The sequence below is a fragment of the Oncorhynchus tshawytscha genome, linkage group LG11, assembly GCF_018296145.1.
Source record: "Oncorhynchus tshawytscha isolate Ot180627B linkage group LG11, Otsh_v2.0, whole genome shotgun sequence".
Lineage (NCBI taxonomy): Eukaryota > Metazoa > Chordata > Actinopteri > Salmoniformes > Salmonidae > Oncorhynchus > Oncorhynchus tshawytscha.
This window is the reverse complement of record NC_056439.1, coordinates 38,579,311-38,603,803: the sequence shown is the minus strand read 5'-3', so window position 1 is coordinate 38,603,803 and position 24,493 is coordinate 38,579,311. Positions and strand designations below refer to the sequence as shown.

General features: G+C 45.4%; 2 protein-coding genes across 8 annotated transcripts in view; one reads left to right on the top strand and one right to left on the bottom strand.

Annotated features, from left to right (window-relative positions):
• Nucleotides 1-3,554: 3,554 nt before the first annotated feature.
• Nucleotides 3,555-8,992, top strand: LOC112261968 (galectin-8). Its single transcript, XM_024437628.2, has 8 exons — nt 3,555-4,007; nt 4,378-4,466; nt 5,295-5,505; nt 5,706-5,825; nt 5,923-5,949; nt 6,061-6,149; nt 6,492-6,657; nt 6,789-8,992. The coding sequence occupies exons 1-8, from the start codon at nt 3,969-3,971 to the stop codon at nt 6,936-6,938; spliced, it is 891 nt and encodes a 296-aa protein (XP_024293396.1). The 5' UTR covers nt 3,555-3,968; the 3' UTR covers nt 6,939-8,992.
• LOC112261969 (palmitoyltransferase ZDHHC14-like) overlaps nt 8,844-24,493 on the bottom strand; it is a 75,563-nt gene continuing 59,913 nt past the window's right edge. For 6 of the 7 annotated variants that reach the window (XM_042330095.1, XM_042330091.1, XM_042330093.1 and 3 more), the window contains 3 exons: nt 19,381-19,490; nt 14,684-14,786; nt 8,844-9,974 (listed from right to left, as the gene is read on the bottom strand). In XM_042330095.1, the coding sequence (XP_042186029.1) occupies nt 9,546-9,974; nt 14,684-14,786; nt 19,381-19,490 (642 nt within the window). In that variant the 3' untranslated portion in view covers nt 8,844-9,545. The remainder of the gene's footprint in view (nt 9,975-14,683; nt 14,787-19,380; nt 19,491-24,493) is intronic. The other variant, XM_042330097.1, reaches the window with a different exon arrangement.

The window sequence follows — 24,493 nt, the reverse complement described above, 5'->3', positions numbered from 1 at the left end:
AGATCCATGATGAGGGCCTGCTCCAGAGTGCTCAGGACCTCAGACTGGGATGAAGGTTCACCTTCCAACAGGTGAACCCAACGCCCCTAAGCACAAAGCCAAGACAATGCAGGATTGGCTTCGGGACAAGTCTCTGAATGTCCTTGAGTGGCCCGGCCAGAGACCGGACTTAAACCAGACCGAACATCTCTGGAGAGACCTGAAAATAGCTGTTCAGCAACGCCCCCCATCCAACCTGACAAATCTTGAGAGGATCTGCAGAGAGAAATGGGAGAAACTCCCCAAATACAGGTGTAACAAGCTTGTAGCGTCATACCCAAGACGACTCCAGGCTGTAATCACTGCCAAAGGTGCTTCAACAAAGTACTGAGTAAAGGGTCTGAATACTTATGTAAATGTGATATTTCAGTTTTTTATTTTGTATAGATTATCTTTTTTTTTTTTTTTTACGCTGTCATTATGAGATATTGTTTGTAGATTGATCAGGGGAAAAAAACAATGTAATATATTTTAGAATAAGGTTGTAATGTAACAAAATGTGGAAAAAGTCAAGGTGTCTGATTAACTCATACCCCTGCACATCGACTAGGTACTAGTATATAGCCAAGTTATCGTTACTTATTGTGTAGATATTATTACTCTCTGCATTGTTGGGAAGGACAAGTAAGTAAGTATTTCACTGTTAGTCCCCACACCTGTTGTTTACTAAGCAATGTGACGAATAACATTTTGATTTGGCTTGGTACAATAACATCAGCTGCAGTGAACCTACCAGCGAAGGGCGGCCCCAAGCAGCTGACAGCGTTCACCGTGAGAATGAACCCCCGGGCCATGGGCATTTTCTCGGCTCCATCAGGTCAAAGGTCAGGACAGGGAGTAGGATGTAGTTGCCAGCATCAGCAATCCCCAGGAACAAGCCAAATCAAGCAGAGAGCCGTAGGATTTGAGTAGTTGGATCAACATGTACAGCAGACCTGGCACAGCAGGAGGACACACAGGAGGAGACAGGTGTCACGTTGTGTACGGTCTGCAGCATTCACCTTGTACATTTGACTGCAGCACAGTTGTGACAATAAACGCCATAACACACACTCTCTTGTGTCATATTGCCTTACTAACGGTCACAGTGACTGAGGTATAGGAGTAAGGGCAACCCACCAACACCAAAGACAGAGGCCTGGTTGAAGTACAGCCTGTTGATTCTCTCTGAGTCATAGATCCTGCCAAAGATGATCCGGCTGACCATGCTAGTCAAGCCCAGGAACAGTATGATGTTAGTGGCACTGTGGACTGGGATGCCCAGCTGAATAGCATGCTTCACCTAGAGCAGGACACACAAGCACACACACAAACATGTTTGTTTTACTATCCTTGTGAGCACCAAATAATTGATTTCCATTCAAAATCCTATATTGCGTAACCCTAACTTCTAACCTTAAACCTACCCCTCTAAATGTCCCTGAATTCTCCTTGTTTTACTATCCTTGTGAGGACTTCTCGTCCCCAGTAAAACCAAAAACACACACACACACAGGTATCTATCTATTTACTATATGTATCCTGTACAGGTAGTACTAAGGGTATTTGTTATCAGATTGTTACATTTCAATAGCATTTCTTCCCTAAAAGAATGAGTCAAATTACAGAATGTTTCCAAACTATAACGTCATACCGTTGCAGCTGAGCCTTCCGTTGTTTACATCAGTATGCAACTTACCAAGTGGACATATGGAATGAAGAATCCAAATTTACACAGTCCATTGGCTGCAACCCAGATTAGAAAGAATGTGTCTTTCCACAGACCAAGGACCACAATAAACTTCTTCAAGGGAGAGTTCTTTAAATTATCCACCACACTTCTAGTAACACCTTTCAAAGACATTTGAAATTTAAATCCCTCATAGCATATCAGAAACACATACTGTAGCTTTTGAATATATCACATTTCTGTTTGAAAGGGTACACAAGGGTGTGCTCAGTCATGGTGGGGTAAATGGTCCCATTACTGTATGCTCAATCAATTAAAACTGTTATGGGTTTGAATACCCTGCAGTACCTTTGGGGTTGAGTGGCAGATAGGTGAAGCCGGTGATGACACAGATAACCATGAGGCTTGAGAACACTCGGAGACTCTGCCTCCAGCCCAGGGTGTCATTAAGATACAGATGGAGCCGGGTCTGGACCAGGGCCCCTGCTGCTCCCCCTGACATCACTATCCCTGTGGCCAGGGAACGGTTGGAGTTGAAGTACTGGCTCACCATGATCATACCTGCTCCACAGGAGGGGGTGGGAGATGGAGGTGAGATAATGTGCTAGCTGTCATGGCCTTGAGAATACAACAATGTAGCTTACCCTCTAACAATATACAATATGAACTAGAAAAGTTATGGATGGAAGTGTCAGTGAATCAATAGTGTAACTAACTGCTAGCTAATTTCCTCCCTCCCCTGTACCAACCTGGGGTGAAGGCAAAGCTGGAGCCCACTCCACTGAGGAAGCCATGTGTGAAGAACAGCGTTCCTAGATTGGGTGCATATGACGAGCATACTATGGAGATCATGATGATGAGGGATCCTAGAATGGAGAACTCTCTGGCCCCGTACCTGACTGTCAGCTTCCCAGACAGGGGCACACAGATCATGATGAAGCCGTAGCTGATGGAGCCAACCCATGCTACAGACCAGCAGAGAGTGGGTCTTAAGGTTAGGTAGCTAGCAGGTTTCCATGTATAACATGTAGGTACAGCACCAGGTCATTTGTGCAGTTTGGTAACTACTTGTTCATTACAGGTGTATCATCATTTACACATATGATCACACAATCCCTTTTGTAATACAAAATAGTTGTTGTAATGTGTAGTTACAACAGTTGAGTTTACAGTGTAATGTGAAATTGTTTCAGTCTGATGACAAACATTGTTATCTGCGATGCTCCGGAGGAATACATTTGGGTTGCTCGGAGTAAAACCTCCTGAAGGGAATGGCAGTCCGGAAGATGTGCATCTAAATACACGGACCTAGGGTGCTGTCCAGCTTGCCCGGTTCGAAGAGACCTCAGGGGGCTAAATAAAGGTGGATAGGCCTACATGCCTAGGAACATTTATGTTCTTAGCTACATGCACGTTTCACTCAGTTCTGTCTGACATCACAATCGCCATAAAGGTGTTTCCCAGGTAACTGGCGTGCTAAAGGCCACTGGTCCATTCATTCTACATTTCTAATTCTATGCCATAGAATTCTATGCCATTTCTAATTCTATGCAATTCCAATTCTATGCCATAGAGATAATTCTATGTTTTTTGCACTGGCCAGTACCCAGTCAACTTTTGTTTGAACTTCATATCCATTGACTAAAATACCAATAGGAAGCACTGTAATACATTTGGATATGGTTAGGAATTGATTTCATTTTTTAAAATCAATTGCAAATGTTTTTTTTATAAATAGATTTTCAAGACATAGAAGCTGTTTAGTTTCAATTTTATTTTAGCGATTTGTATTTTATTGTAGCTTTTTGTACGCGTATTGCTGTACAGATGATGATGATCCAAACTGTATCACATCCGGCGGTGATTGGGAGATCCGTAGGGCGGCGCACAATTGGCCCAGCGTCGACAATGTTTGGTCGGGTAGGCCGTCATAGTTAAGAACCTATTCTTATTTACAGACTTGCCTAGTTAAATAAAGGTTACATAAAAAAATGTGTGTTCAGGAATGTATTTGTTCTCCAGTCCCTTTAACCTGACGCTATTTTGAATACAGTAGCGGCAGATGTCGTCGCACATAGGCTGGATCACATGGTACGCATAGTGTGTGACGTAGTAGGTTATTGGATAGAAGAGGAAGAGAAGATGTCTACTGCCATCCTAATATAGCAGAAAATAAAAACATCGACCCAATTCATTCTACACTCATCATTTAGCGGTCTAGGCTACAACCACTGCATGGTATTGTTGCATAACGGTCTCAATGGCTGTGGCACATGCGAAACAAACGGTCCTAAATCCGGTAAGAGGCTTTTTACTAGACTACCTCTACTATACTCATATATTTACAGCGAGACTAACGTTATCTCCCTTTCTCTACTAACGTTGTAGGAATAAAAACATAGTATACCGCATGCATGTTGTTGTCTTCAATAGGTCTATGTGCAGCTGTGGCCTTTAACGTTTGTTGTTTTGCAGTCATTTCATTGTATAATTGTTGGGACGAAAAGCTGTTGGCATGTTTAACGATTTTATATGATTTGGTGTTTCAACAATGGGATGGAAGATATTGATAAATAATGCTATAGGCCACACACACACTGCGAATATGATTTGATTATGTTTGCCTAGATGGTTTGTCTTTATTAAGCCCATCTGACCCCTCCATCTAGGTGATTCCATTCACTGGGGCCATACCTGGGGGACTACACCCCGGGGAGATAGTCCTTATCCAGGGCACTGTTCACAATGATGCTGACAGGTATGTAATAATGTTATTGTTGTTTTTAACCCTAGCTTAATGTCCACATCTCAGTTCAAACCTAACCCTAGCCTAATGTCCACATCTCAGTTCAAACCTAACCCTAGCCTAATGTCCACATCTCAGTTCAAACCTAACCCTAGCTTAATGTCCACATCTCAGTTCAAACCTAACCCTAGCTTAATGTCCACATCTCAGTTCAAACCTAACCCTAGCTTAATGTCCACATCTCAGTTCAAACCTAACCCTAGCTTAATGTCCACATCTCAGTTCAAACCTAACCCTAGCTTAATGTCCATCTCAGTTCTCAGCTTAATTCAGTTCAAACCTAACCCTATGTCCACATCTTAATGTCCACATCTCAGTTCAAACCTAACCCTAGCTTAATGTCCACATCTCAGTTCAAACCTAACCCTAGCTTAATGTCCACATCTCAGTTCAAACCTAACCCTAGCTTAATGTCCACATCTCAGTTCAAACCTAACCCCTAGCTTAATGTCCACATCTCAGTTCAAACCTAACCCTAGCTTAATGTCCACATCTCAGTTCAAACCTAACCCTAGCTTAATGTCCACATCTCAGTTCAAACCTAACCCTCAACCCTAGCTTCATATAAGAATATGCTTAACTAGAAATAAAACGTTTAGGTAACAAACAAAAAAATATGTCAGTTCAACACACTCAAATAATAATTTTACCCAGCACATTGTTTAGCTAACAAAAAATATAAGTTCATTTTTTTTGTGTGAGTCCCTGACTAAAGTCCCAGCCTCAGCTTTAAGACATTTAGAAACTCTTCTCTAATACGTACCAATGTGGTAACTGCAGGTTCCAGATGGACCTATCCTGTGGGACCAGCACTAAACCTCGTGCGGACATCGCTCTCCACTTCAACCCCCGTTTTAAGGGCTCCCCGTGCGTGGTGTGTAACTCCCTGGTGCAGGAGAGTTGGGGCTGGGAGGAGACCCTTCAGCAGCTGCCCTACAGACAGGGAGCAGCCTTCGAGACGATCATCCTGGTCCATGATGATGTCTTTAAGGCAAGTGGACCAATGTCTGGGACTTTACTTGCGGTTAACAAGGTGTCTTTAATTAGGCTACATACAGGAAAAATCACTAACCTACATTTGCTTTCACATTCACTACTGTTAAGTCAAAATAAGCTAGTATAGTCATGCAAATACAGTGTAATGGATTTTTGTGATCCCTGTGTGAATGCTGTTCACCTTTGTACCTGCAGGTGGCAGTAAATGGTTCTCATTTGTTAGAATACAAGCACAGAATCCCACTGGACAGGATTGACACATTTTCTATATCTGGGAAAGTCAAGGTGCGCGCCATTGGCTTTATACCAAACTCAGTAAGTACCCCCTCCAATACTCTTTTTATAGGTCAATAGAATAGATGTTTTCAACTAGCTCTATAATGAATGTCTTCATTATTATTTTCTCCTGTAGGCAATATACTCAATCTCAGGTGACCTGGTGAGTTTTGTGTTAAATTTTACATAAAGGATAGATCTATATTAGGCAACATGACCAATTGCATCAATATGATAAGTGTACAGACATGGCCTATATCTTCTGCATTTCCAGAGTCTCCCTTACAAAGGCAGTCTACTGAAAGGCGTGAGTCCAGGACAGCGCATCACAATCAAGGGACACGTCAGCATGTACCCACACAGGTAAGCAATAGGACACCACTGAGTATTTAAACCATGTTCTAAGAAAATAGACAGTGTATCTTTTGAGGGAGTGTATAATGGCAAGATAGGGACTGCCCACTATCCATGACATCACAGGAGGCAGCTGAGGGGAGGACGGCTCATAAATGACTGGAAAGGAGCAAATGGAATAGCATCAAACACATGGAAACCATGTTGGATGTATTTGATACCATTCCACAAATTTGCTCCAGTCATTACCACGAGCCTGTCCTTCCCAATTTAGGAGCCACCAACCTCCTGTGCGTGACAATGTAGGTTATTCTACATCATTGTTTTTCTGATGAACCTCGTGTCTGGCAGCTTCACTGTGAACCTCCGCAACAACGGCAGTGAGAACATCGCTCTGCACCTGAACCCCCGGATGAAGTCGGCCATGTTCATCAGGAACTCCTACCTGAGTGAGTCCTGGGGACCAGAGGAGAGGGAGCTTCCCATCTTCCCCTTCTCGCCTGGGGAGTACTTTGAGGTATGCTCTATCAGTATTAACTATTTTCTTTGTTCAGGTGGATTCTGTTTCTAAATGAGCAGTTCTCACATGTTACTTGTATTATTGGAATTCTTACTAGTCTTTTTCACTATAAGTACTCTCTGCCCCAGATGCTGATCCTCTGCCAGCCCCACCAGTTCAAGCTGGCGGTGAATGGCTCTCACCTGCTGGAATACAGGCACCGGGTGCAGGACCTGAGCACCATCAACCAGCTGGAGATCATGGGAGACCTGGAGCTAATGGACATCAAGCTGTGGTGACCCATGAGGCAAGCTAGGCCACAATGGGCTAAGCCCTATTCTGGACAACAGGCCCGTTCACAACTCCCCCACCCTGAGCAGTGCTTGAGCCAGCCTGATTATGGGTTCCAATGTCTGAGCCATGAGGTTTACAGCTGAGGTAGCCTTGGATCTGTTTGAGTGGGTCTACAGGATTTGACCGTAATACTTGTATGCACCATCTGGTGCAAGGGAGGCTGGAATAATGTGTAATGACAGGAGTATTATAGAAACAGCCCCATTTACACCTTGCGCTAACCTGTGGGTTTTGTGATCTGATCAAGGTTTGTTACGTCTATACATAGTATTAAAATGTATCTTATCCATCCGCATTGACTGGATTTCCTAGTCCCTCCCTTACATTTGAAAGAATTATTAATGCCACCTGTCAATATGGCCTGAAAAGGTTGTCACAAGGTCAAACTCTTTCATGTGAAATGGCCAAATCTAGTTGACTAAGCTCACCGACCATATGACCTAGGGCTGGGTTCAATCCGTATCACCTGAAAACCAGCATTATAGCTTGATTGAAATGTAAAGGCAACATGCGGAGACTGCATTGGAAATTACCTTCGCATTTTAACGCGGCTCTTCCGCGATAGTGGTTAAACCCAGCCCCTAGTCTAGTGCACTTCAATTCAAGCACAACTACAATACAGGGTCAAACCAATTGCACTGGGTGGTGATGGTTCAATGAAAACAAGGGCTGGATTCAATCCGTATTGCAGAAAGATCTGCGTTAAAAGGTAAATTCCGATTGAGCTGACATATGCAGCGTTTACCGTGAATATTGCCTTAATGTCAAATCGAGCTATAACGTGGATCGAATGTATGACTGCACGGCCACTATTTTCATGCTTGGCCAAAAGTCCAGCGCTATAGCACGCTTAAAATTGAAAGGTAATTTCCAATTGAGCAGACATGCGTTTACCGTGAATGTAGTTTACGCAAACGTGGGAACATTGCAAGTTCTTTGTCACCCATTTTCAGCCTTATTTATTTAATCAATTCTGTTGTCATGTGATGCCTACTGTTTCCTTCTGCTGTAACCTACATAATGAAGAATCTACTGTATGTAGTAATGTCTTATCATTAGTCTGCGGTCATTTTTAAATGTTCTAATCCATCCAGCAGGTCCTCAATTACCTGTGATATCTATGCACATTTATCACCGCTACACAGGTGCATTTCTCCTCTTCAACCAGCCAGATGGGGCTATAAGTTAAGCGGTACAAACAGCGGTCGACTGGCCCATTTTTCTAAATCAAAACATGCAGCGGACAAGGCCCTACTATAAAGAGGCCGAAGCCAGAAATACCTTTCCCATCCAAAAGACGGCACCCTACACAGGAAAATGTCATCAACGTTTGAAATGATTGTTTTTGTTAAGAAGCCTAAACAGATATATTTAAGGTCAATTTGCAGTCAAATTATATTTGTATTATCTTCTGACCATCCAATCAAGGAGAAATTGGTGTAAGATGATGGTTTCCTATGGAGTTTGCTACATAAAAAAAAGAGAATCCATGTGGCTTGAGGAAATGAAATTCCGTTTGAAGTAAGCCTAGCCCATACAAGTCTTTTCTTGGCTGTCTCCTGGTGACAGAGGGCCCTTGTTTTCCACTCTCTCTCTGATGCTGGAGGTCCCGAGGCCTTAGACCCCTGATGAATGGACCATTACAGGAGCCTAGAGCAGGACTTATCCTCAATACATCATGTAGAATGATTTTAAAACTGTTGAATTGTTTGTGTTATTCTCATTTAGCTACACTTATCAAAGGCACTCGTCACAAGGCTACCATTAAATACCTACTGAAGGATGTGTGACGTCAGAGGTGATAACACATGACTTTCAACAGGTCACCTTGAGGCTTGGCGTCAACAGAATCTAGTTCCTTAAAAATGTGATTTTATTAATATATCCACAGGAAAAAGAACTTGAGGAAAACAAATGACCTTGGTATGGCACAATACAGAATCTTAACATGTAACTTAAACATGTATGAATTAAATGATATACATCATGATGACATCAACTCTTGTTTGGTGATTGACTGTAAACCAGAATCAGATAGAAAGGCAAAGACACTGTCCATCAGATCAACAAGTAGGCCATAGTCCGTTGTACAAAAAAATAAATGGCAGACCTTTGATTCACGAAAGAAATAAAGCAGCTTTTCTTTAACATGTTTAAGAATAACTCACAACGCCACCTCTTTCTGCTTTAAATAGCTGACAGACAGCCCTCTTTTGTCTGTCCCCCTCCCAGGACAGTGGACTACGCTTCAGTAGAAGAGAGGAGCACAGGTCAAGCACAAGTCCCCTGGGCCCTTCACCAGCAACAACCCCCTGTATGATGCAGAGGTTTGGCAAGTCGTTGGCTTAGGAGGGAAGGTCCTAGTTCAATTCTGCTCTCAGTAGCCAAATAGTATCACAGTCTTTTAGAGAAGTCCTGTGATTTTAGAGGACGGAGAGGATATTGGTTACAGTCATTCAGGGTTGGGAAGACCCATTGTTTGGCACAGGTGTGGAATGAGAGCCTGGGGGGAGTGTTTTAGGGGATGGACAGATATTTGAGTGAACCCCCTGTCAGACAGAGCTGAGTTTGACCAGGCCTCTGACAGAGTCCTCATGTAGAGAGTCCTGGCTGGCTGGGTTGTAGAAGCCCTGAATGGTGTGGCTGTGTCCCAGGGGGCTGCCGCAGGGGAGCATGCCCGGTGGCGAGGGGGCTTCCTCAGGCGTGAGGAAGTGGTGGTGGACCCCGTCCATGTGGTGGTGCGCTTCGCTGTGGTCGTTCCGGGTGGGCAGCATGCCATTGTCACAGCTGAGGTTGGGGGTGGAGGTGGGGGGTGTAGGCTGGCCCCCTAGCGGCAGGGCTCCAGAGCAGGGACCGCCTAACGACGTCCTTCCCGGTAGAGAGGCCTCGTCTGTGAGGATGACCGGCTCACTCTGCATCAGGGGCGTGGCGGCAGCCTGCAAAACGAATTTGGTGCTCTGAATGCACTGGTCTTGAACACACTGAGCCAGGAGAAATGGAGAAGGGTAGGAAAGGAGAGATAGGGAGAGTAATAAGACATGTTGAGACAGAGGGAAATGTGGGGATAGGAGGAGGAGGGTAGTGAATGAATGAAGATAGATGAGGTTAACATGTGTAGTGAATGAATGAAGAGATGAGAAAAGATATTGTTAGTAACCTTGTTAGAATGCACAGTAAACCACCAGAGAAAAACATTAGGGCTGACCCCATTTAGTCCACTGTCGATAGGCTGTTGGTTGACAGATGTCTTTAGTCGAGCAGTAGTAACAGAACTTTTCAGTCAGAAATGGCTGTAATTATGTTGCAGCTTCAGCAACATGGACAGCGTGATAAACACTGTTGATGTTCTAAGGTGGTCGCTGCAGCAGGCAAGAGAGAGGCAAAGGTTGCTAGTCACACAGGCACTCGTTCTGAGCCCGGCCCGGCACAATCAAATCAACTGCGGTAGGACTCACACTAGAGTCACTTGTGTCTTGATTATTTCATCAAACAGTGTGCTTAAAGCATCAGACAAGCTCAGTGCATATAAATGTTTTTATTAAAACACATAGGCCAAGGTTCCCCAACTGTATTGTTGAATATAACACCAGTAAATCGTCTTCAAGTATTCCCACAAATAATAGAGAGATCATATACAAGGTCTGAAATTAGGTCTGAATAATATGTAAATATTATATCTGTTTGGGCTTGTGGTAAATTTGCAGTCTAACATGCCCGTCTGTATATGGAAAAATACACGTTAAAACATTTAGACCAATCGATTGGTCGAAAGAACAGATGACTCTCGGTCGACCAAGATTTTTGTTGTTGTCGGGGACAGCCCTAAAATACACAGTATTCAATGTGACTCAAATGCATAGTGAAGTCAATACATGGAGTTGAAACAGCATTAAGCCAGATAATGATTTAGCTCTGTATCTCTGTAACCTAAATAGTGTCCATGTAAATCAAACATCTAAATGGACTGGGAATGAGCCAGCAGTGCACTGTTTTAGCCTTTGAACTAAATGAGTCCTTGTCTAGCCTATTTAATAATAAGCTAAGGATTCCCTCTGCAACTGGATCCGGGACTTCCTGACGGGCCGCCCCCCAGGTGGTAAGGGAAGGCAACAAAACACATCTCATCAATCCAACTCTCTTCTCTGTATATATATCAATGATGTCGCTCTTGCTGCTGTTGATTCTCTGATACACCTCTACACAGACGACACCATTCTGTATACTTCTGGCCCCTCTTTGGACACTGTGTTAACTAACCTCCAGACGAGCTTCAATGCCATACAACTCTCCTTCCGTGGCCTCCAACTGCTCTTAAATGCAAGTAAAACAAAATGCATGCTATTCAACCGATCACTGCCCGCACCTGCTCGCCCGTCCAGCATCACTACTCTGGACAGTTCTGACTACAACTACAAATACCTAGGTGTCTGGTTAGACTGTAAACTCTCCTTCCAGACTCACACTAAGTATCTCCAATCCAAAATTAAATCTAGAATCGGCTTTCTATATTGCAACAAAGCATCCTTCACTCATGCTGCCAAACATACCCTCGTAAAACTGACGATCCTTGACTTCGGTGATACCATCTATAAAATAGCCTCTAACACTCTACTCAACAAACTGGATGTAGTCTATCACAGTGCCATCCGTTGTGTCACCAAAGCCCCATACACTACCCACCATTGCGACCTGTACGCTCTCGTTAGTTGGCCCTCGCTTCATACTCGTCGCCAAACCCACTGGCTACAGGTTATCTACAAGTCTCTGCTAGGTAAAGCCCCGCCTTATCTCAGCTCACTGGTCACCAAAGCAGCACCCACTCGTAGCACGCACTCCAGCAGGTATATCTCACTGGTCACCACCAAAGCCAATTCCTCCTTTGGTCATCTTTCCTTACAGTTCTCTGCTGCCAATGGCTGGAACGAACTGCATAAATCTCTGAAGCTGGAGACTCATATCTCCCTCACTAGCTTTAAGCACCCGCTGTCAGAGCAGCTCACAGATCACTGCACCTGTACATAGTCCATCTGTAAACAGCCCATCCATCTACCTACCTCATCCCCATACTGTATTTATCTTGCTCCTTTGCACCCCAGTATCTCTACTTGCACATTCATCTTCTGCACATCTACCATTCCAGTGTTTAATTGCTATATTGTAATTACTTCGCCACCATGGCCTTTTTATTGCAGCTGGCACAGAGCTAGGGAGAGAAGGAATACAACAAACCAAACCTGGTCTAGCCTAGCCTGAAGAAAACCATGTCTGCTCTTAATCTGCCTGCCTGGCTGACTGACTGCATGATGATCTGCATGCCTGCCTGGCTGACGATCTGTGTGCCTGCCTGCCTGCCTGGCTGACTGCATGACAATCTGTCTGCCTGCCTGGCTGACTGCATGACAATCTGTCTGCCTGCCTGGCTGACTGCATGACAATCTGTCTGCCTGCCTGGCTGACTGCATGTCTGCCTGCCTGGCTGACTGCATGACAATCTGCCTGCCTGGCTGGTGACTGCATGATGATCTGCCTGCCTGGCTGTGACTGCATGATGATCTGCCTGCCTGGCTGACTGCATGATGATCTGCCTGCCTGCCTGGCTGTGACTGCATGATGATCTGCCTGCCTGGCTGTGACTGCATGATGATCTGCCTGCCTGGCTGTGACTGCATGATCTGCCTGCCTGCCTGGCTGACTACATGATGATCTGCCTGCCTGGCTGTGACTGCATGATGATCTGCCTGCCTGCCTGGCTGACTACATGATGATCTGCTGCACATTCAAATGATGACAGCTGTCTAAACATTGGTTCATTCTAGGGTTGTTCAAGCTAGATTATTAGTTTGACATAGGTGAGAAGCATTCTATTAGTCATTTGTCTAATGAATTAACAAATCACACGTCAGAAGTCTGATGGCCCAGAGACAGAAGCTGTTTTTCAGTCTTTCCGTATTTACATGACGACCAGCTATGATTCAACGGTGCTATATTTCAATGGAAATTCTCTCTCTTGTTAAGTCAAACACATGCCACATTCTCTTGAGTTGGTGACTAAATATAAGTTTCGTTAGTGGCGACATTTCAAATGGTTCCCTGTGAAAAGTAATAAATGTAGTATGTTACTCCTAACAATAACAACTGGTCCTAACAGACTCTACATGTGATAAAGCGATGGAATGCCAAACCCGTCTCCCAGCCAGCACAACTGTTCCAGATGGCCATGACCCACTCAATAAGACCAGAGTTGCCATCCAGGACACTGGATTATTCTAACAGCCTATTGGATTCAAGTTCAGAGGAGTATAACAAGTAGTGACCGTTCATTAGAATGTAGGAGAAGGGAAACAACAGCTTGTTCACTAAGGGCCACCAAAGCCGTCCTCTTTCTTTCATTCCCTGCAGGACTGGTGGGGTGAGGTTGACATTTACAGTTCCTCTCCCTTTGTTCTGAAACACGCCAACACCAATTACACTGTCTGCTGACAGTGCCTTGTTAAGTCAGCCTCACTCTACCTGGGTACTGTAGGACCTTTCGCTCTAAAACACCATTTATTCTCATTTCCTCTCCCTATGTCTGTTATTGTCTGTCATCCCTTTCTTGCCATCTATCTATCTGTTTTTGCCATGCCAAAACCTCCCAGCACAAGAGTTAGATTGTCCAGTCAGTCTGCATGATAAGCTTGTGGGAAGCAGAGGGGGAGAGAGTGTGCACTGCACATGAGCACAACACATGTCCCTCCCTAGGGATCTCAGAGATGTCAGAGAGGGGGAAGAGTGTGATGAGGGGGGGAGCCAAGGAGTCACACAGCACGAGCACTGTCCATAATGACATTGCCTGTCACTCGCACACACGCACTGACCTATTTCCCAGCCATAATGCCAGATCACTGAGCTTCATGGGTAAAATCTGTGTGAATATTAACAGAAACAATCCACTATTTGGAATCCCAGCAGTTGATTTGTTCCAATCTGTTGACCAGATATGGAAATGAGATTGGCAAAATAGATTTGGCTTTCTAGATTTGGATTGAGAGGAGCTGGAGGGAAAGAGGGAGAGAGGTGAGATCAACAGCCTTGTCAGTTGGCTTAGTAGCGTGGTATGAGGGGAGCAGCGGTATTTATTCATCAATCCTGAGGGAGGGACGCTCTAACCCTACCCTGCCCTTGACCCCCATCGCGTGGAAACAGGGCCCTCGTCCAACTCTAAACCAATTACCAATGCTGATGATTGCAATAATACACCATGATTCCGCTGGTCATCATAATTCCCGGGAGATTGATTGGGATAGTTTATCTAGATGGCAAGGCGGACAGTAGAGCCATTGTTTACAGATAAAAAAACAAGCAGGATATAAGACAACAGCTGGACAATCAGGCTACTATGAGAGCTGAAGAAGCTGGCACTGCCATGCAATCAGGGCCTGGCACAGCAACAGCTGCCATTCGTTTTCCAGGTTGAGTCAGCCAATGATGGGTCACTGTGCGGCCACCCTCCTTTCAAGGCCCGGAATGGCTGAATCAATGATATCACTGTTCACCATGCTTGACCTTTTATAAGGAACCTATAGCTAACTAATCTTCAAGAGGCCAGGTGACATATGGTAAGCCATATTAAGATGGCAAGGGTGTGGTTTGGTTTGCACTGATGGCCATAAGTAGGTTTGGAAAAGACACAGAATGGAGAATGGCTCACCATGTGGCTCTGTGATTGGGTGGATCCATACATGGTGATGCCATTGGTTGGCGGGGTGGGCTGTGGCGTGTCTGATTGGACAAAGCCTCTTCTGTCGATGAGACTGAGGAGAGAAAGAGAAATATCTGAGAAAACCATTCAATTATATAATATTTTAGATCCCTTCCTTGACAAGTGAATAAGGCAAGTCCCAAGTCTATTTCAATACCGTACTTTGAGGCAAGGCTGACACTGTACATTTATTTTGCATTTGTGAATGAAATGCTTTACTTTCTTTGAATACTCTAATTTCAATCGTTGGCAGATATCCTTACACAATGTAAATCGATGTTAAGAGGATACAGAATGCAGATGAAATGAGATGACAGAGTTAATACTGTGAAAGAACAAGAGGGCCAGAAGAAGCACACAGAGAAACCCACTAAAGGAGCGTTGTATTTAATGTTTCATTCCGTATGCAGGCTCTCCTCTTAGTATTCAGTCAATGAGGTCATACAACGATCAGTGGAGTGAATCATTATCGCTGTTCTATCATTACCATTGCTGGGCTGACACATGGCTGAGTAGACAGGAACCTGCTGAGGTTAAGCAACATGATTGAATTATAGTGTGTGTCTTTTTTTTTGTGTGTGTGAGAGCTTGTATGTGTGTCTAAGGATGCATGTGTGTCTGTATAAAGGGGGTGTGTGAGTATGTGTAAGTGCATAGAGACTAAGTCATGGGCTAACCAACATCCATTCACCACCATGGAGGGGCTGTGTGTTGATATGAAACAGTGACACAGGTCAGCTCTAATGGAATGTGTGCGTGCACAGGGTAATCAGTAACAGAGAGCCTGTTGACTCAGAGCTAGCTAGTCTCTTACAGGAATTCACCAGACAGGCAGGCGGAGGTGGACTTGTGAAAACATGAAGACATATAGAATGTACACACACACACACACACCTGCCCCCTCCCTTCTTGCCCACCACCTGCCCAGTGAGTACTGTCCCTTGCTACCCAGTAGAGTTATTACCAGTGAGTAATGATGTGGGCAGTGGAGGCTGGGTTGGGACCGTTACACAGAGTGCAGCCAAACACACTGAAAGGCCCAGAGCTAAAAGCATTTTAAATTTCTCTCCCCTGTTTATTCACCGGTTCCCCCTGGCCCTGTACGTGTGTTTTACCTCACTGTTAATAACATGCTACTGTTGCACTGTGGCATGCCTTTCTACATGTCCCAAATGGCACCCTATTCACTATAGAGCCCTACGAGTCCTGGTCAAAAGTAGTGCACTACAGTACATAGGGAATAGGATGCTATTTGGCACTGAGCTTAGAGTTAAACCACAGAAGAGGTGCTGCGTCTCCAGTTGTCTCATCAGCGAGGGAAACCTGGGCTGTAAAGATAAGAGAAGATAGAGGCTATCTAGGCTGAGTGAGTGTGAAGAACCAGAGCTTTCACCACAGAGAGTGTGTGTAGAACGTGAGGGGAGGCACGTAGGGTGTTGGGAGAGAGACAGGAGGCCATAGGTCATAACAGTCCTGGAACCGTAAAAGCCCTGGTTTCTTGCTTCCTCCCTAAATGTGTTTTATTCACTGCTTTAGCACACTCCGCTAACCCTGATGTCCTAGCCGTGTCTGAATCCTGGGTTAGGAAGGCCACCAAAAATGTAGACATTTCCATCCCTAACTACAACATTTTCCGTCAAGATAGAACTGCCAAAGGGGGCGGAGTTGAAATCTACTGCAGAGATAGCCTGCAGAGTTCTCTCATACTATCCAGGTCTGTTCCCAAACAGTTTGAGCTTCTACTTCTAAAAATCCACCTTTCCAGAAATAAGACTCTCACTGTTGCCGCTTGTTATAGACCCCCCTCAGCTGTGCCCTGGACACCATATGTGAATTGATTGCCCCCCATCTATCTTCAGAGTTCGTACTGTTAGGTGACTTAAACTGGGATATGCTTAGCACCCCGGCCGTCCTACAATCTAAGCTAGATGCCCTCAATCTCACACAAATTATCAAGGAACCTACCAGGTACAACCCTAAATCCGTAAACATGGGCTCCCTCATAGATATCATTCTGACCAACTTGCCCTCCAAATACACCTCTGCTATCTTCAACCAGGATCTCAGTGATCACTGCCTCATTGCTTTCATCCGGAATGGGCCCGCGGTCAAACAACCACCCCTCATCACTGTCAAACGCTCCTTAAAATACTTCAGCAAGCAGGCCTTTCTAATCGACCTGGCCCGGGTATCCTGGAAGGATATTGACCTCATCCCGTCAGTAGAGGATGCCTGGTTGTTCTTTAAAAGTGCTTTCCTCACCATCTTAAATAAGCATGCCCCATTCAAAAAAATTAGAAGTAAGAACAGATATAGCCCTTGGTTACCTCCAGACTTGACTGCCCTTGACCAGCACAAAAACATCCTGTGGCATACTGCATTAGGATCAAAATGCCCCCGTGATATGCAACTTTTCTGGGAAGTCAGGAACCAATATACACAGTCAGTTAGAAAAGCTAAGGCTAGCTTTTTCAAACAGAAATTTGCATCCTGAAGCACTAATTCTAAAAAGTTTTGGGGCACTGTAAAGTCCATGGAGAATAAGAGCACCTCTTCCCAGCTGCCCACTGCTCTGAGGCTAGGAAACACTGTCACCACCGATAAATCTAAGATAATCGAGAATTTCAAGAAGCATTTTTCTACGACCTGGCTAGCCATACCCGGGCCAACAGCCCTGCACCCCCCGCAGCAACTTGCCCAACCCCTCCCCCGCTTCTCCTTCACCCAAATCCAGATAGCTGATGTTTTGTAAGAGGTGCAAAATCTGGATCCCTACAAATCAGCTGGGCTAGACAATCTGGACCCTCTCTTTGTTATCCCCTATTACTAGCCTGTTCAACCTCTCTTTTGTATCCTCTGAGAACCCTAAAGATTGAAATGCTGCCGCAGTCATCCCCCTCTTCAAAAGTGGAGACACACTAGACCCAAACTGTTACAGACCTATATCCATCCTGCCCTGCCTCTCTAAAGTCTTTGAAAGCCAAGTTAACAAACAGATCACAGACCATCTCGAATCCCACCGTACCTCCTCCATTATGCAATCTGGTTTCTGAGCTGGTCATGGGTGCACCTCAGCCACACTAAAAAAACAGTACTGTGCAGCCGTTTTCATCGAACTGGCCAAGGCTTTCGACTCTGTCAATCACTGCATTCTTATCGGCAGACTCAACAGCCTTGGTTTCTCAAATGACTGCCTCGCCTGTTTCTCCAACTACTTATCAGATAGAGTTCAGTGTGTCAAATCAGAGGGCCTGTTGACAGGACCTCTGGCAGTCTCTATGGGGGTGCCACAGGGTTCAATTTGCGGGCAGACTCTTCTCTGTATACATCAATGATGACGCTCTTGCTGCTGGTGATTCCCTGATCCACCTCTACGCAGACGACACATTCTGTATACATCTGGCCACTTAACAAACCTCTAAACGAGCTTCAATGCCATACAACACTCCTTCCGTGGCCTCCAACTGCTCTAAAATGCTAGTAAAACTAAATGCATGCTCTTTAACCGATTGCTGCCCGCCCGCCTAGCATCACTACTCTGGACGGTTCCGACTTAGAATATGTGGACAGCTACAAATACCTAGGTGTCTGGTTAGACTGTAAACTCTCCTTCCAGAGTCACATTAAGTATCCCCAATCCAAAATGAAATCTAGAATCGGCATACTATTTCACAAAGCCTCCTTCACTCATGCTACCAAACATACCCTCGTAAAACTGACTATCCTACGCTCCTTGACTTCGGCGATGTCATTTACAAAATAGCCTCCAACACTCCACTTAGCAAATTGGATGTAGTCTATCACAGTGCCATCCATTTTGTCACCAAAGCCCCATATATTACTCACCACTGCGACCTGTACGCTCTCGTTGGCTGGCCCTTGCTACATATTCTTCGCCAAACCCACTATCTATAAGTCTTTGCTAGGAAAAGCCCCGTGTTATCTTAGCTCACTGGTCACCATAGCAACACCCACCCGTAGCTCCAGCAGGTATATTTCACTGTTCATCCCCATTTCATTTTTTGCACCCCAGTATCTCTACCTGCACATCATTATCTGCACATATGTCACTCCAGTGTTAATGCTAAATTGTAAATATTTTGCCTCTATGGCCTATTTAAATAAAGGTGAAATAAATAATGGGGTTTCAACTATGAGTTATACACAGTGAGGCAATCCAAATGAAAGGGTTATATTGATGATGTGTCTGAATGCAAATTCTGTAGAGAAGGAAGTGTTAGATAAGACAAGCTAATAAGCGATCAATGGCTATGAGTCTATAGATAGAAGTGCTAGATGTAGTAGTCATTCTATGTGCATAGTTTGATCTCACTGGGAGGTGCTGGAATCCATTGTACTATCAGAGGTCTGAATGAGGAATAGCTGCCGGCAGATGATTTCACAGCAGCAGCTCTCTAGCGAGATCAAGATGAGCTCTGTATGACAGACTTATTTTAGCTTTCTGACAATGTAGGAAATTACAGTGACAGGAAAAACTGATTTCTCCTAGAATGAGAAGAACTATTGGATTTGAGATTTCTCTAAGACAGAGGATGATAGTGTGCCATATGTTACATTCTGGGTAAATCCAAATATACAGAGCCAGATAGTGTCAGATCCGCACGCAAACACAGGACTGTCCTTACCTGGGTGGTAAGGGTCCACACAGCGCTGCACAGCAGTTGGTGAATATGTTTCCGTGGCTGTAAGGGTTATAATTGTCTTTCCCTCTTTTAGACGACCACGACCCTTTGATCTGAAACAGAAAAAGCCACAATCAGAGCAATAAACCAGGGGTTAAAAACGTAGTTGTATTGAAAGACTTTTGACTGGAACTTTCGGTTCCTCCTGTATGTGTGTGTCTATAATGTCCCAGGCAGCTCTACAGTGGTGAGCGATGAGGCAAACTCAGATCTGGTTGTCTTCCCCCAAACTCAACCATCCACTAGAGGAAAAAACAAACTGATGCCTGGGTTTAGTAGTGTCTGTGTAATCTGGTAGGAGACAGGAGAAGGAGGGGTTTAGTAGTGTCTGTGTAATCTGGTAGGAGACAGGAGAAGGCTGGGGGTTTAGTAGTGTCTGTAATCAGGTAGGAGACAGGAGAGGCTGGGGGTTTAGTAGTGTCTGTAATTAGGGGTAGTGTCTGTGTAATCTGGTAGGAGACAGGAGAAGGCTGGGGGTTTAGTAGTGTCTGTAATCAGGTAGGAGACAGGAGAAGGAGGGGTTAGTAGTGTCTGTGTAATCTGGTAGGAGACAGGAGAAGGCTGGGGGTTTAGGGTCTGTAATCAGGTTTAGTAGTGTCTGTAATCAGGTAGGGAGACTGTGTAAGGAGACAGAAGGTGGTTTAAGTGTCTGTAATCAGGTAGGAGGCAGGAGAAGGGGGGTTTAGTTGTGTCTGTAATCAGGTAGGAGACAGGAGAAGGAGGGGTTAGTAGTGTCTGTGTAATCTGGTAGGAGACAGGAGAAGGCTGGGGGTTTAGTAGTGTCTGTAATCAGGTAGGAGACAGGAGAAGGAGGGGTTAGTAGTGTCTGTGTAATCTGGTAGGAGACAGGAGAAGGCTGGGGGTTTAGTAGTGTCTGTAATCAGGTAGGAGACAGGAGAAGGAGGGGTTAGTAGTGTCTGTGTAATCTGGTAGGAGACAGGAGAAGGAGGGGTTAGTAGTGTCTGTGTAATCTGGTAGGAGACAGGAGAAGGTGGTTTAGTAGTGTCTGTAATCAGGTAGGAGGCAGGAGAAGGAGGGGGTTTAGTTGTGTGTGTAATCAGGTAGAAGACAGGAGAAGGAGGGGGTTTAGTAGTGTGTGTAATCAGGTAGGAGACAGGAGAAGGAGGGGTTGAGTAGTGTCTGTGTAATCTGGTAGGAGACAGGAGGGGGTTTAGTAGTGTGTGTAATCAGGTAGGAGACAGGAGAAGAAGGGGGTTTAGTAGTATGTGTGTAATCTGGTAGGAGACAGGAGAAGGGGTTTAGTAGTGTCTGTTTAATCAGGTAGGAGACAGGAGGAGGGGGTTTAGTAGTGTGTGTAATCAGACAGGAGACAGGAGATGGCTGGGGGTTTAGTAGTGTGTGTCATCAGGTAGGAGACAGGAGGAGGGGGTTAGTAGTGTGTGTAATCTGGTAGGAGACAGGAGAAGGGGGTTTAGTAGTGTCTGTTTAATCATGTAGGAGACAGGAGAAGGAGGGGTTTAGAAGTGTCTGTAATCTGGTAGGAGACAGGAGAAGGAGGGGGTTTAGTAGTGTCTAATCAGGTAGGAGACAGGAGGAGGGGGTTTAGTAGTGTGTGTAATCAGGTAGGAGACAGGAGAAGGCTGGGGGTTTAGTAGTGTCTGTGTAATCAGGTAGGAGACAGGAGAAGGCTGGGGGTTTAGTAGTGTCTGTAATCAGGTAGGAGACAGGAGAAGGAGGGGTTAGTAGTGTCTGTGTAATCTGGTAGGAGACAGGAGAAGGCTGGGGGTTTAGTAGTGTCTGTAATCAGGTAGGAGACAGGAGAAGGAGGGGTTAGTAGTGTCTGTGTAATCTGGTAGGATACAGGAGAAGGAGGGGTTAGTAGTGTCTGTGTAATCTGGTAGGAGACAGGAGAAGGTGGTTTAGTAGTGTCTGTAATCAGGTAGGAGGCAGGAGAAGGAGGGGGTTTAGTTGTGTGTGTAATCAGGTAGAAGACAGGAGAAGGAGGGGTTGAGTAGTGTCTGTGTAATCTGGTAGGAGACAGGAGGGGGTTTAGTAGTGTGTGTAATCAGGTAGGAGACAGGAGAAGAAGGGGGTTTAGTAGTATGTGTGTAATCTGGTAGGAGACAGGAGAAGGGGGTTTAGTAGTGTCTGTTTAATCAGGTAGGAGACAGGAGGAGGGGGTTTAGTAGTGTGTGTAATCAGACAGGAGACAGGAGATGGCTGGGGGTTTAGTAGTGTGTGTCATCAGGTAGGAGACAGGAGGAGGGGGTTAGTAGTGTGTGTAATCTGGTAGGAGACAGGAGAAGGGGTTTAGTAGTGTCTGTTTAATCATGTAGGAGACAGGAGAAGGAGGGGGTTTAGAAGTGTCTGTAATCTGGTAGGAGACAGGAGAAGGAGGGGGTTTAGTAGTGTCTAATCAGGTAGGAGACAGGAGGAGGGGGTTTAGTAGTGTGTGTAATCAGGTAGGAGACAGGAGAAGGAGGGGGTTTAGTAGTGTCTGTGTAATCTGGTAGGAGACAGGAAAGGGCTGGGGGTTTAGTCGTGTCTGTTTAATCAGGTAGCTGACAGGAGAAGAAGGGGTTTTAGTAGTGTCTGTAATCTGGTAGGAGGCAGGAGAAGGAGGGGGTTTAGTAGAGTCTAATCAGGTAGGAGACAGGAGAAGGAGGGGGTTTAGTAGTGTCTGTAATCAGGTAGGAGACAGGAGAAGAAGGGGATTTAGCAGTGTGTGTAATCTGGTAGGAGACAGGAAAGGGCTGGGGGTTTAGTAGTGTCTAATCTGGTAGGAGACAGGAGAAGGAGGGGGTTTAGTAGTGTCTATGTAATCAGGTAGGAGACAGGGGAAGGAGGGGTTTAGTAGTGTCTGTGTAATCTGGTAGGAGAGAGGAGGAGGGGGTTTAGTAGTAATTTGGCTGGGGGTTTAGTAGTGTTGTAATCTGGTAGGAGACAGGAGAAGGAGGGGTTTAGTAGTTTCTGTTTAATCTGGTAGGGGTTTAGAGTGTCTGTTTAATCTGGTAGGAGACAGGAGGAGGGGTTTAGTAGTGTCTGTCTAATCTGGTAGGAGACAGGAGATGGCTGGGGGTTTAGGAGTGTCTGTGTAATCTGGTAGGAGACAGGAGATGGCTGGGGGTTCAGTAGTATCTGTGTAATCTGGTAGGAGACAGGAGATGGCTGGGGGTTTAGTAGTGTCTGTGTAATCTGGTAGGAGACAAGAGATGGCTGGGGGTTTAGTAGTGTCTGTAATCAGGTAGGAGACAGGAGATGGCTGGGGTTCAGTAGTATCTGTGTAATCTGGTAGGAGACAGGAGATGGCTGGGGGTTCAGTAGTATCTGTGTAATCTGGTAGGAGACAGGAGATGGCTGGGGGTTTAGGAGTGTCTGTGTAATCTGGTAGGAGACAGGAGATGGCTGGGGGTTTAGTAGTGTCTGTGTAATCTGGTAGGAGACAGGAGATGGCTGGGGGTTTAGTAGTGTCTGTGTAATCTGGTAGGAGACAGAAGATGGCTGGGGGTTCAGTAGTATCTGTGTAATCTGGTAGGAGACAGGAGATGGCTGGGGGTTTAGTAGTGTCTGTAATCAGGTAGGAGACAGGAGATGGCTGGGGGTTTAGGAGTGTCTGTTTAATCTGGTAGGAGACAGGAGATGGCTGGGGGTTTAGTAGTATCTGTTTAATCTGGTAGGAGACAGGAGAAGAAGGGGTTTAGTAGTGTCTGTGTAATCTGGTAGGAGACAGGAGATGGCTGGGGGTTTAGTAGTGTCTGTGTAATCTGGTAGGAGACAGGAGATGGCTGGGGGTTTAGTAGTCTGTGTAATCTGGTAGGAGACAGGAGATGGCTGGGGGTTCAGTAGTATCTGTTTAATCTGGTAGGAGACAGGAGAAGAAGGGGTTTAGTAGTGTCTGTGTAATCTGGTAGGAGACAGGAGATGGCTGGGGGTTTAGTAGTGTCTGTGTAATCTGGTAGGAGACAGGAGATGGCTGGGGGTTTAGTAGTATCTGTTTAATCTGGTAGGAGACAGGAGAAGAAGGGGTTTAGTAGTGTCTGTGTAATCTGGTAGGAGACAGGAGATGGCTGGGGGTTTAGTAGTGTCTGTGTAATCTGGTAGGAGACAGGAGATGGCTGGGGGTTTAGTAGTCTGTGTAATCTGGTAGGAGACAGGAGATGGCTGGGGGTTTAGTAGTGTCTGTGTAATCTGGTAGGAGACAAGAGATGGCTGGGGGTTTAGTAGTGTCTGTGTAATCTGGTAAGAGACAGGAGATGGCTGGGGGTTCAGTAGTATCTGTGTAATCTGGTAGGAGACAGGAGATGGCTGGGGGTTTAGTAGTGTCTGTGTAATCTGGTAGGAGACAAGAGAGGCTGGGGGTTCAGTAGTATCTGTGTAATCTGGTAGGAGACAGGAGATGGCTGGGGGTTTAGGAGTGTCTGTAATCTGGTAGGAGACAGGAGATGGCTGGGGGTTTAGTAGTATCTGTGTAATCTGGTAGGAGACAGGAGATGGCTGGGGGTTTAGGAGTGTCTGTGTAATCTGGTAGGAGACAGGAGATGGCTGGGGGTTTAGGAGTGTCTGTGTAATCAGGTAGGAGACAGGAGATGGCTGGGGGTTCAGTAGTATCTGTGTAATCTGGTAGGAGACAGGAGATGGCTGGGGGTTTAGTAGTATCTGTGTAATCTGGTAGGAGACAGGAGATGGCTGGGGGTTTAGGAGTGTCTGTGTAATCAGGTAGGAGACAGGAGATGGCTGGGGTTCAGTAGTATCTGTGTAATCTGGTAGGAGACAGGAGATGGCTGGGGGTTTAGTAGTGTCTGTGTAATCTGGTAGGAGACAGGAGATGGCTGGGGGTTTAGTAGTGTCTGTAATCTGGTAGGAGACAGGAGATGGCTGGGGGTTTAGGAGTGTCTGTAATCTGGTAGGAGACAGGAGATGGCTGGGGGTTTAGGAGTGTCTGTGTAATCTGGTAGGAGACAGGAGATGGCTGGGGGTTTAGGAGTGTCTGTGTAATCTGGTAGGAGACAGGAGATGGCTGGGGGTTTAGTAGTGTCTGTGTAATCTGGTAGGAGACAGGAGATGGCTGGGGGTATGGATGAACCCTGCAGGTACT

What these genes read in the sequence shown, in the direction of transcription:
- LOC112261968 (XM_024437628.2), top strand. Translation starts at nt 3,969, where the DNA reads ATGGCTGTGGCACATGCGAAACAAACGGTCCTAAATCCG. An exon ending in GTCAGCATGTACCCACACAG is followed by an intron (nt 6,150 to 6,491) that starts GTAAGCAATAGG and finishes CGTGTCTGGCAG; the next exon opens with CTTCACTGTGAACCTCCGCA. An exon ending in CGCCTGGGGAGTACTTTGAG is followed by an intron (nt 6,658 to 6,788) that starts GTATGCTCTATC and finishes TCTCTGCCCCAG; the next exon opens with ATGCTGATCCTCTGCCAGCC.